We start from the raw sequence: 12940 nt of genomic DNA, 5'->3' as shown, positions 1-12940 counted from the left end.
TTATACTTAATTTTGTTTTATTCTATAATTTTATTGTTCCTTCTTTATATTAAGGAGAAACCTTTAATATGCATATGAACATCATTATGATTAGGTTTATAAATATTATGGTTTATGTCTTGATTTTGTATTCTTTTGAATGTTCCTGTCTGGATTGAGTTCAATAAAAAAAATTTAAAAAAAAGAGAATCCTAACAAAATATGCCAAAATGGGTGTAGATGATTTAGATTTAACCCAATGCATCAGAGAAATAGAGGAACAAATTTCAACATGACCCAGCACAGACGAGGCCAGTTAATTAAGGAAACAGATGAACAATTGGAAAAACATGAATCAGACATAGAAGCGAGGAAACAACAAACAATTTTAAGAGATCAACAGGACTATGTTAATGGGACAGTATACACATTTGCAAGACGTTTTGAAGCACTGAAAAAGCGACTTACTATGGAAGCACAATCTAAATCAAGATTTCCAAAGGCAGAAATAAGTGAAACGGACACAGATTTCAGTGAGGGGGAAATAACTGTAGAAGGTGTAACAAGAGCAACATTATTGGAAGAAATGCAACTTATATACTTGGACAATCAAACTTCCAACGGAAGAGGCTGAGGACGCAATATTTGTAGAGGCCAAATAAGAAACATTCAAAGAAACACAGAAAATGCAGAAGAGTGGATGGCAAAAAGAACTTACCCTGCATGCAACAGACAGAAAAAGTAAACGAAAACACGACACCATCATTGGAAAAGGGACATGATGAAAATGAAAACCTTGTCATCAATCTATCGGGCTATGCATTGAACAAACATAAAACATCTTTATTTAACAAAGATCACTTCTTTTGTCCAGAACAACATATTGACTTAGTGGAAACCACTATAGATATTTACAAATTCTTAAGAAAATGAAAACTAATTAAACATTTTTCGGACAAAGAATCCAAACAAAAAGAATGTATCACAGAGGAACTAATGGACAACATCACTTCAGAACAAATAAGTGATAACAAACTACTATTTGATCTCATGCATGATCTAAATGACGAAGACATGACAGAACCACAAATAATGGAACACATGGAATGGGACACCAATGATCATGTACACAGCTTGTTTAAACCAAAATCAAAGTTTTGTCCTATTCTACCTCCTGGTAATAAAGTTGATATTTTTCATGTTGCTGTTATTAGTGATCTTGAAAAATTATGGATGAAAATAGACAACAAATATAGCAAAGAAAATCTCACAATAATAGAATGAACCGTCCTAAAAAATCTATCTAAAAATCAATCAATAATTGTGAAGCTGGCAGATAAAGGAGGCAATATTGTGACTCAAAATAAACAAGATTACTTTAGAGAAGCATATAGACAACTGGACGGTTGGCAAAATGATAAGAAATAGAAATGCAACCCTATGGAACTAATGACGTCCAATCTAAATATCAAGTTAAAGGGATGGTATGATGCAAAGTTACTAAATGATGATGAATTACAATTCTTAACAACTGCCCATCCAATCATGATATATGTGTATATAAACATACGACATACATATATATGTGTGTGTGTTTAAATTAGTATATATATATATATATATATATATATATATATATATATATATTTAACTGTTACTTGAACATATTTAATTTACATTATATTAATGTTATATGTTTAGATATTTAAGATTCACTACTTTTACCGATATGTTAAAAAAGTATATTTTGGGGTATATTTTTTTGATATTAGTGTAAAAGGATATTTTTTGTTTATCAATCTTATTTTACTCGATATCTTTGACACAATATTTCTGTTATACAATATTTCTCGTTTTGATATTATGTCAGTCAACCATCAGAACTAAGTAACAGTCCACTTCCACTCTCAGAACCCAGCTGCCCCTCCAATCACTAGGAATAGTACTCAGCTACGTTCAGGCTGTACAAATACTGCGCATGGGCTGTATCCTAACTTGTATCATATATTGTTTTCTCTAGGATTTATTTGATGGTTTCGGCATGTTATGCTTACACTGTAGCTTTTTAAAGTGAAGGTTTGCAGCATGTAATTGAAGCTTTGTTTATTCTGGTTTTTAACTTGAAACATTGCACTGCACCATGATTCCATTTGCCTCTGGCTTCTCAGTTAGAAGGCCTAGGTATACAAGAAGAAATCACTGTCGCCACTGCACTGCCACACATTCTAATTGTTTTAACAAAAAAATGCAGTTGTTTCAGCATAGTACTAAATGTTTGCCCTACAGTCAGCAATTTGAAAATGTTCAGTCCAGCCCGCTCACTTCCCCTCTCTTTAATTCTATTTCCTGTCATCCATTCTCTCTCTCTCTCATTTATTTCTCTCTCTATCTCTCTCTTTCCTTCATTATATGTCTGTGTTATAGTGAGAGAAAATTTACATCTCTCTCTCTTAATCTCTCCCGAAGCCACGCTGCACTTGGCGCACTTTACCTCTGGGAGCTGGAAAAAATCTGAGGCACTAGCCGCGTCCTTAGGCCTTCAATGACTCTACACGTCAGGGGTGATACCCGATGGAAAAAAACGGCCAGTCCGGGCATGATAGTCTCTGAAATATCCTTTTATTCCTCTCAGGAAGGATAATGCATACACACGGGCCATGTCATGAAGTTACCACTCATGTCAATTAATAATGGCAGTGGACCTCAGTCGCTCAAAAGGGGTACTCCGGCATAAACACTGAAAAGCCACGCCCCTCTCACCAAACCTCGGCGCCATATATGGGGATGGCCTTTTAACCATTCCTCTACTTCATCAGGACTCCATTTTATGCCGAGTAGAAAATGATGGCTGGTTGGGAAATTATGACTGTGACAAAGGTTATCAGGGTAATGAGAAATGCATTTTAAAACACTGAAACTTCGAACGATAGAGGCATATCCCAAAATAGTATGAAGCATGCGCTATCTCTTCATTTGATGTGTCAACCATTGGTGTCAAATTACAAAAGCAAAATGTCACAGTTGTGACGATACTGCAAAAAAACATTTTTTTAAGGTACCCCAATGTCCATTTTTGTCCTTCTTACCAGCTGTTGGTCTTTTGGTCCCCATCCAGCATACTGAAGCGGTACATTTTTTACCTCAGGTGGATTTAAATTGCGATGTTCCCTGTAAACAGAAGATTACATATTTGTAATATTTTAATGATCTAGTACAGATTTTAAATATCAAAATTAATTGAAATATTGTAATTTTAATTCAAATACCTGTTTAAAGTAACAGAGTGCAAAGCTACATTTTTGAAGCAACCGTATTTTTCTGTCATTCCCTTTATCAGGAGCATGGAAACAGATCTCATATTAAGATATCAAACAGAGCTAAGTAATACTACAATCCCAAACCAACCAATGGCATTTTAGATACCTTGCTCAAAATGTTTCCCAAAACTTGTTTAAATGTACGTGTAATATTCTGGCTCCTTTAATTTGCTGTACTACCATGTTCCTGAAAGAGGTCAGCTGAAATAACCAGATTTTATAATCATAATTAGACCAGCTGAAACAACCTGATCTCATCATTCTATAGAGCCTGGTAACGGCTTTACTGGCCCCAAGAGAATTAAGAGGCCACTCGCAATGGGAGCATAAAAAATCCACTTTCTTTCCTCTCAGAATAATGCTCATTTACTCAACATTGTCACTTACTTGTACAACCAATTTTATACATTTTAAAACACTATCATTTATAGCCCTTTATATTTTTTACTTTGATGCAAAAGAGGAAACGTTTTTCCAGGCACATTTCAGTTCCTTCCTATGATCTTGCGGATTTTAGGCTGTTTCTGCGTACTGGAGGTTCAGTGCGTCGCCACCGTTCTCCCAGTGGCACGTGACAGCTGACATGCTGCATGGTAAGTGGGCTGGTACAGCCTGACGTTTCTGCTCGCAGCATTCTCATTTCACCACTGTGACACATTACTCTCCAGAGGCCACCTGTGACTACTGCAGCATAACAATATACCAAGGGAGGTGTGGGTGAGACACAACACATTGATCAAGCCCACCCACATCACAGAACCTTCAACATCCACCCACGTATGTCTCGCTTCCCCAGTAAAGTCATGACAGTTGTATTAAGCGGAGAGCTTTCCCGCATTATATTGTCATTGTTTTCTGAGTGCTTACATTTTCAGTTAGCTATAATGATGTATGGAGTAATGTTAGACCTGGCATTCTTGGCATGATTTTCCCTGACTTTTTGCCTTCTGACCTCCTGTTTTGCTGAATTCGTATTTGCTGGCTTTAGAACTCTGGGCACACTAACACTTTAGCACTGGTTAGCAGTGGATGTGCTTTCTGCTTCAGACACAGTAACATTGGCTTCTCCACAATTGCCCTATTTAATTTACCTATAAGCCCATAGTAAAGTGCACTACATGTGCTCTGGGCCTGTAAATTAAATGCTACTAGTGTGCCTGCAGCACTGATTGTCCCACCCACTTCGGTGGCCCTTTAAACAAGTCTCAGGCCTGCCACTACAGAGCCTATGGTGCAGTTTTAAAGGGCCATGTCAAGCTGGCAAGCAAACCCACTTGCCAGGCCCAAACCTTCCTTATTAATACATAAAGTCACCCCTATGGTAGGCCATAGACTGCCCAAGGACAAACTGTAATGTATTAAAAAACTAAGACTTGTACTTTATAAGTTGTATTTGTCCTAGTAGTGAAAAACCTTTAAATGCGTTTTTCACTACTGCAAGGCCAATCTCTCCTATATGGTAATGTTGGGATTACCTTATTATATCTCTTAAGTGTAATTTACAATTGGGAAGGGATAGGACCCCCAAGTTTGGTGTCTCTGGAATCATAATTTAAAATCCTAACTTATGGTTAAGTTAGATTTTAAATTGTAATTCTGAAAACCTTACTTTTAGTAAGTTGCCATGTTCTTAGTTTAACCATTTGGTGCCTTCCACCTGTCTCTGAAAACACATCTGGGGTAGGGGACAGCTAGGTTTTATGCATTCCATCTAGACAACAAGACACAAAAGGAGCTTGGTGGTGATTGATGGGTCATCCATAACCTGATGGGCTATCCTGGGCAGGATGGGAGGGAGGAGCTGACACTTGCATCTGAATGGGCCACACAAAGGGCTACATAACTCCCTGTATTGAGTCTGGGGCCAGTACAGGAAGGGCACGGATTCTGTGCACTTCAGAGTCTTCTCTTTGAAGTCTTCCCCACTTCCCCATTTCAAAGGCACAACTGGGTATAAGTACTGAAACTCGGACAACACCACTTCAGTACACTTCTGGACCTGTGGATACTCTGCCAGGAAGAAGGGCGGCTGCAAGGACTGTGAAATGTAATGATGCTGGAACACAATAACGTTACGAGGTAAGTTTATTGCCTGTGACCAAGAGGGAGGCCAACTGGGAGCGCCAGATATGTTCAAGAGCCCAACCACAGTCTCACTCCAGAACACAATATGAACGTTTTCTAAAATCCATTTCAGATCAGAACACAATAACTTCTCCCGCCTTTAACAATTCAACAAAACTATTACAAAAAAAGAAAACCATAAATTGACAACAAATATATATCTCAAACATTGACTGTCATAACCCACATGTGATGAAATAGCATATGGCAATTAAAAAATAAATGTAATGTTATCAGGTAAAATGTGAGTAACCAGAAGTTCCAGCAAAAAATATAAACCCTACACAGGTGTGTAAATTACATCATGTACTTATTAAACTTTTTCAGAGTTTTGATTTTATTGTGATCCCTAAGAACACGTTTTTTTCTCACACACTCCTGCTCTGGATTCGTGATCCATTTCACCTTGGTCTTTCTGCTATTTCCTCAATGAAGCATTCCAAATGTATTTCCTATTCAATATACTTCCATCACTCAACAAGAGTGCGTAATTATTTACTTTCCTAACCTGAAGAGGCTCCAAATACTTAGACTACCCTTTGCTAACCATACGCCCTTTCCTTATACGAACACAATCACCACACACAAAATCACCATCCTTACAGGACTCACTTTCCAACACCACCTTGGTTTGTTTCGCTGCTTCGGACAGTGCCCTGGCCCTGCACACTCTCATTGCTTCAAACTGAGACTTCACAGTCACAATTGGGGTAGGGTATGGTAAGAACAAAACAACTTTCTCATCGCCACGTTCCAATCCTCTCCTCCATCAAATGGCAGTTGTGAATCCTTCTTCAATGATCTGTTCCACCTCTCCACAAGACCATTGCTCTGAGGATAGTACACCGACAAACGAACGTGCTCAATTCCCTACTCTAGAAGAAAATCTGTCATGTGCTGTGAAACAAACTGGACTCCATTATCCGAAACCATAATTTCCGGCACTCCTTCTCCCAAAAACAACTTTTTTAGAAACACAATTACTGTTTCTAAAGAAACTTTCCCAGTGATTTGTACTTTAGGCAACCTTGAAAAGTAGTTGATTACTACAATTGCATATATGGGGCAACTTCCTATCAAAAGCAATGGACTAGTAATATGAATTTCTATTCTCCTCCATGGACCAGCTGGCCTATTCAACTCCAATGGAGGATAGCTTACAGTTTTCTGTGATTTATCCCTCCAAACACATAAAACCCGCTCTCTTTTTAATGTGCCTCTCAACATCACGACCTAATCCAGGCCACCAATACTCTTCTCTTAACCTTCTCTTGGTAGTGCTCATTCCTATGTGCCTATCATGTGCCAGTCTAACTATTCTCTCTATCAGTACCAAAGGTACTACCAGTAAATCACTTCCCATCAACACTTCATTTATAACAGCCAATTCCTGCTAACCAGTTGAAAACACCCTGCATCAAAAGATGTACTCCCCATGCTCGGCCACCCTTCACAGACATTTCTCAATTTCACCAAACACATTGTCTCCTATAACAGCTTTCAACTATTCTTCATGTGATATTCTGCCTTCAGTTATTATACTCACCCCTGCCACCAACCACTCAATTTCCTCACTCAACACACTAGACACACCCCCTCAAGACAATCTCGATAAACAGTCGGGCAACAATTTTTGTTTTCCGGGAACATATTCAATGTGGAAATAGTATTCCAACATTCCCATAGTCCATTGCGCTATTCTCTGAGACGTTCTCCTATCCCACTTGTTGTAAGCACCTCTATTAGTGGACAATGAAATTTGTTCGCCATACATATGTTCTGAAATGATTCATCCCCCACCACACAGCCAAAGCTTCCCACTCAGTGGTGGAGTAATCTTTCTCTGTATCTCGTAATGGTCTTGAAGCATAAGCCATTGTAACACCATTCCTCCTTTGTAAAAGCACAGCATCTAAACCCACCAAGCTGGTATCAGTGTTTACTACAAAAGGATCATTGGTGCCAAATGGTTTAAGTGCTAGTGCTGTGGCAATGTTTGTTTTCAAACCCTTAAACTCTTTTTTTACAATTCTCACACCAAACAGACTTCACATTTTCGACCATGAGACTGCACGGGTTAGATTTTGTTTGCAAACATAGGTACAAAACGGGAATACAATTCTTCAGCTAACTCCAGAAATGACTGTAACAGGTTTTTATATGTTGCAGACTGGCTTTCCTCTATAGCAGAAACCACTTTTACACCCTTAATGATGGTCAACAAGTTACCTATCTTGGGAAGAGGATGTCGGTCCGCCCATATGCCACATTCTGATGCCTTAAGTCCACACACAAGCTAATGTCACCATTACCCTTCTTAGCTATCACCACCGGAGCTAGCCACTTTGACAATTCTATTTCCTAAATCGTCCCACACTCACATAACCTATGTAATTCTTGATGCAGGGGTTCTCTCCTCACTAGTGGTACACCCCGGGGTTTATAAGCCACAGGAGTTACCTCATTCCTCAACATCATCTAATGCATGAATCCTTTGAGAATTCCCAACTGTTCCTTAAAAGCGACCAGATATTCCATGATGTATGGCACTCCTGCTTCAACATCACATACTTCAGTCTGTGCTCCCAGCACCTGATCAGGATTATGTGCACCAAAACAAATTCCTAAGTCTCTTTGCTGAGGCCAAACCAAAAAACATGAACCCTCCTTGGCAAAATACACTTTTGATTATATTGCATTCTGCAGAAACTCTTGTTGGGCTTCAACGAAGCCCACTAATTCGATGGGTTTATTTCCATATGCCAGAAACCTCACATCTGGGTTCCTCAGTACATGTTGTGGAGATTCTTTAAATATTCCTCTCCAATAAGAGTATACCAAGCTCCTGAGTCTGCCATTATTGTCACCACAACACCATCAATACGTATGTTTCAAAATGGATTATCCTCACTAACTTTTCCAATCTGCTGACTTTCTAAAATTACATCTTGTTCTACATCATCATTCTCTGTTCCCCCTATCACATTCACTGAGGGTCATCTCTTAGTCACACTCCCCATTCTTCCTCCACACATCCTCCTGAAATGCCCTTTATTTCTGCACTTCCTGCATACTTGTCCTATGGCTGGAAATAATTTGTCAGTAGCTACATGACCTTGGTAACCACACTTAGATCACAATACATGTTTCTTATCCATCATTCTTTTGCTCCCACTGTCCTATTCTTTCCTCAGTTTGTGTGTCTCTTTCTGGCTTACCTCAACCTTTTCTTCCAACTTTACCTCTTTTAACCCTCCTTTCGTCAATTCCACTCTTTTCCTTAAGTCAATAGCCATTTGAAGTGTCACCCTTCGGTGTTTAACAGTTTTACTTGTACCTTTTGTTGTTACTTTCAACACCAGTTGATCTCCTAACATCTCTCATCTTGGAAGCTCTTATAGTTACAAGTTGCTGCAACGGATCTTAAACTGCCAACATAACTCTCTACTGACTTGCGAAGCAGCTGACTTCTTTTACAAAACTTGAACCTCTCTGCTACCTCATTCTTCTTCTTTCTTACTGCTAATTGATACTCATCTTCTCCATCACTTCCATTGTCTTCCTCTTTTTCTACTTCCACAGATAATGCTGGCAGATATTTCAATATTCTTCTACCCACTGCTCCCAAACAATGTATTAGCAAGGCTAACTTCCTCCCAGTGGTGAAAATGCCACCCCAATGACTTGAACATAGGCTTCGGCGCCCTTCTTCCAGTCTTCCCATGATATAGGGCTTTGTAAGAAATATGTTGGAGCCATAAAACCATCCATCATTGAACGTAAATGTACGCAATGCAAAATCTGACACACAAAATGTCACTAAAGTGTGTGTGTCACTGAAACTGTACTGCAAGGTTATGTCAGACTGCAACAAAGAATGGGTCTCCAGTGTGTGCTTCACTGAGTTCATGACTGCTCACAACACGGCTTTTGTAAAATGTCCTGTTGGCTGAACACCAAAATATTAATGTGCAAATGGTGTACAGTGTGTGTATCACTGATGCTTTCCCACAATGTTTTATTTTCAGGAAAAAGGTATCTTTAACATGCAATGGGTCACTAGTCAGCCACGGTTCATGGAAGTAACAGCGGCGGGGGATTTCGAGTGACGAAGCTGAGGGAAAATTAAATAAATAATTAATGTTCCCACTGCATCATTCCTTGAAATCCCCCCTTACCTGGCCCCTTCGCTGTTACCTGCATGGGTCGGGGATGTCTTTAGTGTGCATGTCACTGAGTATAGAACTGCTCACACCACTGCCTTTGCAATATATTCTGTTGGCTGAACAAAAAACATTAACATGCAAATGGTTTGCAGTGTGCGTGTCACTGATGTTGACCCACCATATTTTATTTGCAGAAAATAGGTATCTTCGTGTCCTTACGTTTACTTCATTGACTTTTCCATAAATTCATTAGATCTGCCATTCCAATACATTACTGACACTCCCATGCTACTACGTACTGTTAAATAAAGTTTCTAGCACGTTATCTGCTCTGTAACTCTGATAACGTGCTGTTTACACTGTCTGAAGCTGCATTTCATCTGTTTGAACACATGGTGGCGTGTCCATGCATGTGGCATTGCTAGGCGACAAAGTGCGGTTTACAAGGTCTAACACCGCACTTCCTCTGTTTGAACATGTCGTGGTGCTTCCCTGCAAGTGATGGTGCTAGTGAAATGCTGACACTTATTACAGTCATGCAGCAGTGCTTCCTTGAATGTGGCATTGCTATTAAACCAGTGACACAAGTGGCTCTCTCCGTTATTGCGCGATAGCATTTTGCCAAACGCTAACATTCATAGTATTAAAAATATTACTGACAGGCTTTGATGCAGTAATCTTGTGACGACGCTCACCAACTGCAGTGAGTCCTTTCAATCCTGCACAGATCTGTCAATCACAACAACTCAGTGAGACATTTTCCCTTCTAGCCTCAAGGCGGCTCTCCTCATTGTCAAAAGGGTATCCTGCATCACCATTGAAAAATAATGATGCCGCAACATGATAATGTTACTGGCACCACTAGCTATGTTCTAGAGCCCAGTTGCAGCTGCACTCCAGAACACAATATGAACATTCAGTAACATCCTTTTCAGATCAGAACACAACAGAATGCCACTCTTCTGAACAGCTACCCTGCTGGACTCCTGCTCTGCTGGGCTGACATGCTCCCTGCTGCCCTCTTGCCTGGGAGTGAGAAGCAACTGGACCTGCATCTCTCCAGCCCAGAACCAGATTGAAACAAAGGGCTTGTTTGCTTTCCACCTATTCTGAAGTCTCAGGGACATCAAATACTTCAATCCACTCATCACCGCCACCTGGATTCTGACATCTGAGAGTCCTGCCCTGCCAAGTGGTGCCAATCCATCCAGACCTGGGCCCTTGGAAGTGGATATAAAGTGCTGCAACTGCCAAAATCCATGCATCCCTGTCGTTGCTCTACTCGGACCCGGCGCATCTTAATCAACGCTAACGCATTGCACTGCTGCGAGGATCGAGGACACAACATCGCCAGCTTTTGCAGCTAAACAACAATGCATTGCCTACATCTTGGTATTCGACAACAACAGATTTCCGACTTGCATGGCTCAGCCGTAGGGATCAATGACAATGCATTGTCTCCTTTCCTCCTCACATTTTGTCCTCAACGACAAAGCATCCGAGAACCAAGGTACTATTTCTGCAGGCCAAGGCTTGTTCCTGTATCTGGCCCGCACACCATCGCGGTCAGCCTGAATTTTGGGATTTTAACTCATCTAGCGTGACCAGATTGCCCGATTTGTGCTTTATGCTTTCAGCACTATATTTCAAGATATTCTTTAAAAATTCAAAACTCCTGTTCTACTTATTGTCATTTTGTCATTTTGGTCTTGTTTGTTTATTAAATTGAGCTCTGTTTTTCTAACCTGGTGGGTATCTTTCTGTTAGGTGTTTTCACAGTTTTACTGTTTGAAGTGTTGCACAAATAATTTACACATTCTCTCTTAAGTAAAGCCTGACTTTTGAATGCCAATCTAGGAGGGGGTGAGCACAGGTTAATTTAGGGTGCGTTTGTGACTTTACCTGATTATTATTATGGCACCTACCTGGATAGGGTGCATACCTCTGCCAACCAGAAAACCAATTTTTAACAGGTAACGTGCCCCCAACAATAGCTTACCTAGGATATAACAAGTCCCTGAGAAGTTCCTTGAACATATAAAGAAATTAGGCTGAAGAGTTTCTTTATGAAGTTAAGGAACTCAAATCATGCATCATAGCCCTTTAATAACATCAGGGAAGTGGTGTCAAAATATAATTCCTGGATGACACATAACTGAGTATACAGTATACAATATTTTGATGAACTATCTTAAAAATGAAAAAAAAACATTGACTAGATGCTGATGAGGGTGCAACAGTAACATTAATCAAGTTAAAGCTCAACCCATATGTATTCCTCAATCCTAAAAAGAGGATGCTTTGAAAGAGCTCATGAAGCCACCTGTAGACATTGAGTGTCTATCATTAGCTAAGTGGCTGGCACCTTTTTCCTATTCACTTATATTGGTATGCAGCTGCAGGTCAGCTTTGCATAACCATGTTCCACTCCCCATTCCCCGCAACCATCCAGTTCACCTCTTGAGTAACCATAAGGAATCAGGTACTGAAAGACGGTCATTGGGCCTGGGAGAGAGCATAACCAAATCTCCTGCTAACCATGCTTGGGGAACGAAGTATGATGGACAGTCAGGAGAATTTCAAGTGACACTGTGGGCAGGCCATCTTTGGCCATTGCTTCTGCTCTTCTCCATCCTTATCATCTTTCTAATATCAGTAAGGCATCATCTTTCTTTATCAGGTTCCCACTTTCTGGAATGCAGATGTATACTACAGAATTGAACGAATTTGTGTCTATAGCACTTGCTTGGAAACAGGCTTTATGGTTCACCAGATAGACCACATTTTCTGATCTATGTGGGGGCCAACAAATTATCAAACCTTTCTCAGTCTTCCCTTTACGTTTATTTAGAAATATTGCTTGGAGTCTCTTCTAAGTTCCACTGGTATCTCTTCAGTTAAGTCAGTGTGTTCCTAACTAAGCCAGGGAAGCACATTTTCAAGTTTCTGGGCTCCTGCAGACTCACTTTCCAAGTGTCAGGGTTTATCCCAAACTTGTGCTGTAGCAGACCATAAAGCGGTGACCTCAATCTCAGAAAAGGCCAGTAAACAAATGGGTCTTCATTTGTATTCCTTGTGGTGAAGCAATCACCTAGGTTTATGACAGATTTGAATATTCTTAATCAGTTTTAGCATCCTAGTACTAAAGTTTAAACTTACCTATAGTTCCCTTGCACTCATTTCTCGAAGAAAGATCATCACACTATTGACTTTCAGGGCACCCATCCATTCATCCGTGTACAGCAGGAAGACCAGTACTTACAGCATTTTCCGACGTGGTTGAAATTACATTTTTCCTCTGTCTAGGCCCTTCAAGACAGCAGATTATATCCCATGATGAGGGCATGGCTGGCC

At 40.0% G+C, this 12940-nt stretch overlaps 1 protein-coding gene across 4 annotated transcripts in view; it reads right to left on the bottom strand.

Annotated features, from left to right (window-relative positions):
• Nucleotides 1–12940, bottom strand: part of DPP6 (dipeptidyl peptidase like 6) — a 2254101-nt gene that overhangs the window by 779095 nt on the left and 1462066 nt on the right. For all 4 annotated transcript variants that reach the window (XM_078663245.1, XM_078663244.1, XM_078663246.1 and 1 more), the window contains exon 7: nt 3066–3147. In XM_078663245.1, the coding sequence (XP_078519371.1) occupies nt 3066–3147 (82 nt within the window). The remainder of the gene's footprint in view (nt 1–3065; nt 3148–12940) is intronic.

The sequence above is a fragment of the Lissotriton helveticus genome, chromosome 10 (assembly GCF_964261635.1).
Source record: "Lissotriton helveticus chromosome 10, aLisHel1.1, whole genome shotgun sequence".
Classification (NCBI taxonomy): domain Eukaryota; kingdom Metazoa; phylum Chordata; class Amphibia; order Caudata; family Salamandridae; genus Lissotriton; species Lissotriton helveticus.
Note: the sequence above shows the minus strand (reverse complement) of the source record. Positions and strands in the feature narration are given on the sequence as shown.